The sequence below is a fragment of the Nelumbo lutea genome, chromosome 2 (assembly GCF_056320005.1).
Source record: "Nelumbo lutea isolate HS-2025 chromosome 2, American lotus-T2T, whole genome shotgun sequence".
Classification (NCBI taxonomy): Eukaryota; Viridiplantae; Streptophyta; class Magnoliopsida; order Proteales; family Nelumbonaceae; genus Nelumbo; species Nelumbo lutea.
Genome location: NC_142685.1, coordinates 103,425,507 through 103,433,249, shown reverse-complemented (window position 1 = coordinate 103,433,249; position 7,743 = coordinate 103,425,507). Strand labels below are relative to the sequence as shown.

At 36.4% G+C, this 7,743-nt stretch overlaps 1 protein-coding gene across 1 annotated transcript; it reads left to right on the top strand.

Moving 5' to 3' along the window:
* Positions 1-483: 483 nt before the first annotated feature.
* Positions 484-6,949, top strand: LOC148872431 (uncharacterized). The gene is made up of 8 exons (XM_088970123.1): positions 484-1,057; positions 1,195-1,415; positions 2,638-2,704; positions 2,936-3,088; positions 3,235-3,387; positions 3,527-5,119; positions 6,266-6,343; positions 6,462-6,949. The coding sequence occupies exons 1-8, from the start codon at positions 739-741 to the stop codon at positions 6,947-6,949; spliced, it is 3,072 nt and encodes a 1,023-aa protein (XP_088826249.1). The 5' UTR covers positions 484-738.
* The last annotated feature ends 794 nt before the right edge of the window (positions 6,950-7,743 follow it).

The following is a 7,743-nucleotide window of genomic DNA, read 5'->3' as shown; positions in this document are numbered from 1 at the left end:
CCTACTCACTCCCTATCCATCGTGAATTGCTGTCACACATCTCTCAATTTATAATAAAGTTGTGTGGCTCCAATTTACGATAGGTAGTGAGTGGATAGGAAAAGTGGGTAGGAAATCCCGAATGGTTGGGGTGACCTACAAAATTTGGAATTAGTGTAGAAATGGGGTGGCATCTAGACTTCTCATGTATACATTATCATCAATCCTTGTTGGAGAAGACATAATACGGTAACAATAATTAAATATTCCCAGGATAAAATAGAATAAATACATAAAGACATGAAAAACTCTAAGGCTGTGTTTGTTTTAGGTGTAAATACAATTTTACACTGATAGAAAATATGAATCAGTTTTATTTTAGGTGTAAATTCAATTTTACACTTAAAATATGAACCGGTTTTGTGATGGATGAAAATTCGAACCAGTTGCTTTTAAATGTTTACACGAATCATGTTTGGTTGTCAAGGTGTGTAAATTTCCAACCATTCTTCTCTGGATGTTAATTTAGTCTAGATAGCTTTAGCTTGTACTGGGCTCCCGCCAGGGCTGCGTAGGTGGCCGTTGCGGTGTATGTCTCGCCCGGGTGAATGACACGTCTCCAGAGTGACAGGCACGCCCTTGCCTGCTGTGAGACGTGGACACAGACTGCCGAAAGGACTTTGAGGATGAGAACATTATGGGCATGGCTTATGGTTATACTGCTGCTACATCAGTTTCATCATCATCATCATTGAATCAATGGCATGTTTGGAGCAGGAGAAGATGGCTCTTTTAGCTTTCAAGGCTTCTGTTCCATGGACTGATTATGATGATACTTCTTCCGGCTGTCTCCCATCTTGGGTTGAGGACGATGATAATGATGATTGTTGTTCCTGGGAGAGAGTTCAATGTAATCTTACCACTGGCCGGATCATCCAACTCTATCTCTGTTATACCAGAAGTCGGGCATATGATGATGATGTTCATCTACCAATTTGGCTTTTAAATGCTCCCTTTCAAGAGCTTCAACATCTTGACTTATCTGAGAACGAGTTTCGAGGTTTGGCAGACAATGAAGGTGTTGCTAATTAATTAAGAAAACTGCAATTTGTTTTATAATCGTCTTTCAATTAAACCATGATTGTCAACACAAGCCCATAAGTAATATCCAGCCGTTGAGAGCGAGATGGATGGATGTATTTATTCTTATTGCAGGGCTGGAACCGTTGGGTAGATTAAAGAGGCTGGAGGTTCTCGACTTGAGTCTTAATGCTTTCAACAACAGCATCCTGCTGTCTTTGGGTGCCCTCAAATCCCTCAAGAATCTGTCTCTCAGTGAGAACAATTTGGAAGGGAACTTTCCTGCTGAAGGTATATTGAATTCAGATGAGGCACATATATTATCTTTATATGTAATTATACTCTCAACTTTCATTAATGATTAATGATGATGTGCAGAATTTGCCGGTCTGGAGAATTTGCAAATGTTGGATTTGAGTTGGAATGGATTCAATGGCAGTGTTCAAGCAATCCAAGGCCTGACATCCCTTTGCGCATTGGATCTTTCTCACAATCAATTTGAAGGAAGCTTTGACACATCATTCATTGCTAGCCTCACTTTTCTTGAATACCTTTCTCTTTCACATAACCGCTTCAAAGGTTCATTTTCATTTCATTCCTTCACTAACCTTTCCAAAATTGACTCATTTGAATGTGAAGATAACGGGCTAATAGTTGAAGCCGACGACTATCCAACCTGGGTTCTATCCTTCCAATTAAAGTCTCTTGCATTATCAAGTTTCACATTCAAAATTGATGCTTTTCCGAGTTTCCTCTACCACCAGCATGAGTTGATAGTAGTTCAACTCTCTAGCAACAATTTAAGGGGGGGATTTCCCATTTGGTTGCTAGAAAACAATACCAAACTAGGCAGCTTAAATCTAATGAATAACTCCTTTACAGGCCCTCTTGTTCTTCCTCTTCATCCTTGTGTAAATTTGTCTGTTTTGATCCTTTCTAACAATAACTTCTCTGGTTCAATCCCAACAAATATCGGTGTAATCTTTCCAAATTTGAATACCTTAAAGTTATCACAAAATTGTTTTGAAGGAAAAATTCCTCCATCAATCGGTAAAATGAAATCGTTATGGTTACTAGATCTTTCCAATAATAATTTATCAGGTCAAATTCCAGAGCACTTGATCATTGGATGCTCCAGATTAGGGTTTCTTAAGTTATCGCACAATAATTTGTATGGAAAAATACTTCCTACAATTACAAAAGAGACCACAACATTATTGGCCATGCGTGGGACTTAGTCTATCCATCACACAAAAAAGACTCCAATTTTACTTCAAGTCTATATGATGTAGAACTTGTGGGTATGTTGTGGTAATATGTAGACCACAACATTATTTGGGTGATATTCACGTTACACATTATATATGGTTTAGGCTTGTTGTTTAAGTGATCTAAACAATTTAAAAATGTTAGATTTGAGTGGAAATGAATTCACCGGCACTCTAGCAATCCAAGGTATATAAGCCTTTAAATCTCTCACGAATTTCTAAGTAGTTGGATTATCTATTTCTTAATCAACTTTAATTTTCTTTGTTAATATTACTAAAAAATTTGATGAATAATTTGAAGAATTAATAGGGCTCGAGAACTTTGCAAAGGTTGGATTTGAGTGGGAATAAATTCAATCAGATTCCACCGATCCAAGGTATGTATTACATAACGTGTGTGATATTCATCATACATCCATATTTATAAAATAAAATAATGTTGCACATCACAAACACAAAGTTGATGCATGCCAAAGGCTGTGGTGATTTGGTCGGTACACAGATGGTCGTCTATCATGGTCTCAACTGGTGTAAGGCGGGGCCCGTTTCAACAACTAGAGATTACTTCGGGTTGTAGTTTGCGTTGACGCTTTCTGCTTTTATTTCAGGTCTCAAAAGGTTCAACAAGTTGGAGGAAATACATTTAGATTTCAACAATTTTAACACAACGATTATACAGTATATTGGCCTGCTTGCACCGGTAATTAAGAAATTGTATCTCCGTGGAAATCCATTGATGAGTGGATCAATTACCAGTGAAGGTATGTTAATTGTAGATTCATTAATATATAATTGCTTGGAGATAGTATAGTCTTATGCAACTTTGGATTTACATTAATGATATATATGCAAACCTCCTCCACTAATATTTTCTAAATTAATATTTTTCAATTTTTTTGCTTTATAGAGTTTGATACTTTGAGAAACTTGGAGCTATTAGATTTATCTTATTCTACTTTCAACAACAAATTTATCGAGAACATGGGGGGAATGATTTCTCTCAAGTTCTTATCAATTGCTCACACTTATGGAGTCAATGGCACTCAACTACCACATAAAGGTAAGTTAATTATTGGCAAACCAATAAATCTTTTGATCTATTTTGTGTCATTTCTTACGCCCTCTCTAAATAATACACGGTTAATTATAAAAAGAATCATTATTTAATTTACATATATATGCTTTGAATCACCATGCAGGGTTGTGCAAACTAAGGAACCTCCAGGAGTTAGATCTTAGTGGCAACCATTTCGTGGGTAGTCTCAACCATTGTTTGGGAAACCTGACATTACTTCGTGCATTGGATCTTTCTCACAATCAATTTGAAGGAAGCTTTGACACATTTTTCATTGCTGGCCTTACTTCTCTTGAATACCTTTCTCTTTCACATAACCGCTTCCAAAGTTCATTTTCATTTCATTCCTTCACTAACCTTTCCAAACTTGAATCATTTGAATATGAAGATAACGATCTAATAGTTGAGGCCGACGACTATCCAACTTGGGTTCCATCCTTCCAATTAAAGTCTCTTGCCTTATCAGGTTTCACATTCAAAACTGATGCTTTTCCGAGTTTCCTCTACTACCAGCATGAGTTGAGAGTAGTTCAACTCTCTAGCAACAATTTAAGGGGGGGATTTCCCATTTGGTTGCTAGAAAACAATACCAAACTAGGCGGCTTAAATCTAATGAATAACTCATTTACAGGCCCTCTTGTTCTTCCTCCTCATCCTTGTGTAAATTTGTCTGTTTTGATCCTTTCTAACAATAACTTCTCTAGTTCAATCCCAACAAATATCGGTGTAATCTTTCCAAATTTGAATACCTTAAAGTTATCACAAAATTGTTTTGAAGGAAAAATTCCTCCATCAATCGGTAAAATGAAATCGTTATGGTTACTAGATCTTTCCAATAATAGTTTATCAGGTCAAATTCCAGAGCACTTGGTCATAGGGTACTCCAGCTTAGCATTTCTTAAGTTATCGCACAATAATTTGTATGGAAAAATACTTCCTACAATTACAAATCTAACTAGCTTGGTGTTGTTATACCTGGATCACAATCTCTTTGGCGGAAATCTTCCAGATAGCTTGTTGCATGGTTCCCAACAATTGTATGCCTTAGATATCAGTCATAACAACATATCCGGTGCACTACCTAGATGGTTGGGAAATTTATCAGATCTTCAGTCTCTTGTTATGCGTAATAATCATCTTGAAGGATCAATTCCAATTGAGTTTTGTCAACTACAATACCTCAAGTATTTGGATCTCTCTGAAAATGATATCCAGGGCTCGATTCCTTCTTGCTTTAGCCTACAAAATTTGGAAAATGTTCATCTTCAAAAAAATAGGTTGGAAGGACCAATGACGAATGCATTCTCAAACAACACTTCCTTGGTGATATTGGACATTAGGGATAACCAATTAAATGGAGGAATTCCAGAATGGATTGGTGGGCTTTCATCTCTAAATGTCCTGGTTTTGAAAGGGAATGAATTTGATGGTCAAACTCCAGTTCAATTGTGCCAGTTGAAAAATCTCAACATAATGGACTTCTCTCACAACTTTCTCTCAGGTTCGATACCTTCTTGCTTAAAAAACATCAAATTTAAAAGAGAATCAAACTCAAATGGAAGAAATTCAGAAATTGAGCTTACTGCATTCAGTTATGGTGAGTTATATTCATATAAAAGTATGCTTTTTCAATCTAAAACTGATATGGGTTTTGAAGAAGTCCTGGTGGAACTAGAAGTGGAGTTCACAACAAAATTCCGGTACGAAACTTACAAGGGTTAATAGTTGAGGCCGATGACTATCCAACCTAGGTTCCATCCTTCCAATTAAAGTCTCTTGCATTATTAGGTTTCACATTCGAAACTGATGCTTTTCCGAGTTTCCTCTACTACCAGCATGAGTTGAGAGTAGTTCAACTCTCTAGCAACAATTTAAGTGGGGAATTTCCCATTTGGTTGCTAGAAAATAATACCAAACTAGGCGGCTTAAATCTAATGAATAACTCCTTTTACAGGTCCTCTTGTTCTTCCTCCTCATCATTGTGTAAATTTGTCTGTTTTGATCCTTTCTAACAATAATTTTTCTGGTTCAATCCCAACAAATATCAGTGTAATCTTTCCAAATTTGAGAACCTTAAAGTTATCACAAAATTGTTTTGAAGGAAAAATTCCTCCATCAATCGGTAAAATGAAATCGTTAGGGATTCTAGATCTTTCCAATAATAATTTATCAGGTCAAATTCCACAGCACTTGATCATGAGATGCTCTAGCTTAGAGTTTCTGAAGTTATTGTACAATAATTTGTATGGAAAAATACTTCCTACAATTATAAACCTAACTAGCTTGGTGTTGTTATACCTGGATCACAATCTCTTTGGCAAAAACCTTCTAGATAGCTTGTTGGATGGTTCCCAACAATTGTATGAATTAGATATCAGTCATAACAACATATCCGGTGCACTACCTAGATGGTTGGGAAATTTATCAAATCTTCAGTCTCTTGTTATGCGTAATAATCATCTTGAATGATCAATTCCAATTGAGTTTTGTCAACTACAATACCTCAAGTATTTGGATCTTTCTGAAAATGATATCCAGGGTTCGATTCCTTCTTGCTTTAGCCTACAAAATTTGGAACATGTTCATCTTCAGAAAAATAGGTTGGGAGGACCAATGACCAATGCATTCTCAAATAGTACTTCCTTGGTGACATTGGACATTAGGGATAACCATTTAAATGGTAGAATTCTAGAATGGATTGGTGGGCTTTCATCTCTAAATGCCCTGCTTTTGAAAGGGAATCAATTTGAAGGTCAAATTCTAGTTCAATTATGCCAGTTGAAAATTTTCAACATAATGGACTTCTCTCTCAACTCTCTCTCATGTGTGATACCTTTTTGCTTAAATAACATCACATTTAAAGGAGAATCAAACTCAAATGGAAGAAATTCAGAAATTGAGCTTACTGTATTCGGATATGATGAGCTATATTCTTATAAAAGTATGTCATTTGGATCTGAATATGATTTGGGTGGTGAATACATCACGGTGGATGTAGAAGTGGAGTTCACAACAAAATTCCGGTACGAAACTTACAAGAGTTCATGTCTGGAATTGATCTCTCTTGCAAAAATTAGTAGGCAATATCCCACCTGAAATTGGAGATTTAAGTGATATTCTTGCATTGAAACTGTCACACAACTATTTAAATGGGCAAATCCCACCAAGCATTTCAAATCTGGCAAAAATAGAGAGTTTAGACCTTTCCTACAACAATTTGACAGGAATGATCCCTCCTCAGATGATTGAGCTAAACTCTTTGTCGAATTTCAATGTGGCTCATAACAACCTATCCGGAAGGACTCCAGAGAGAAAAGGACAATTTGCAACATTCGGAGAAAGTAGCTATGAGGGCAACCCTCTTCTTTGGGGAGAACCCTTAAAGAAGAATAATTGCACAAACAGTTCCAAGGCACCACCATCTATGCAAACAGCTCCTGATGACATGGACATGGGCATGGACATGGACAGCTTTGTTGTATGCTTTATAGCTTCTTATATAACAGTGTTGTTGGGTTTAGTGACTAGTTTGGTTTTATCTAATTGATGTTTGTATTACCTCTACTTACTACTTTGTTACGGACAATATCCGCAAATTGTTATCTTTTTCTTATTAATTAACAATTGTATATTCAGTTTTTTTCTTTCTTTTTTTTTTTTTGAGAAAGATTATTTCCAAATAAGAATAAATATTGGTGAAATGGAATTAACCAGAGGTTGGGATTTCTCAAAAGAAAAGAAAATTTAGAATTCACCAGTACATCTCGGATCGTATTCTCTTTGAATGTGATTTGTTGGGTATGTACCTTCAAATTCCTCAAGTGTCTATCGCTTGTAATTACCAATTAAGAAAGAATTGGTTAAGTCTACTCCCTAGAATTCACCTCCAACCCTAAAATTTGTTTATTTTCTTCTATTGTTTTACATTCTTTTTTATTTTTCTGTTTTATGTGTTTTCTAAAAAACCATCAAGGTAATTTCAATCAATTGCGCGAGCACTTAATGTTAGGCATCTCTGTGCATCAGTATCTTGTAGGGTTCTTTGAGTGACAAAAGACTCTTTATCAACCCTGACCTTACTGCAGCATCGGCTACCAAATTAATTAACCTTCATGGAGCACTACCCAAAGAAGGCGGCCAAACCAAAGCATAGCAACTTTAATATCTCATACACACAAAAAGAACTTCCTGCCGAAAGCTATCAACGTGCTGTCATGCTATGTCATGCCGGCCCATAGGTTTTGAACCCCTGGCCCAACACTGTATGAATCTCTGTGCCGGGTCTGACATGGTGCATTTGTCATTGTGCCATATCAAGCTGTGCCAAGCCATACCAGGACA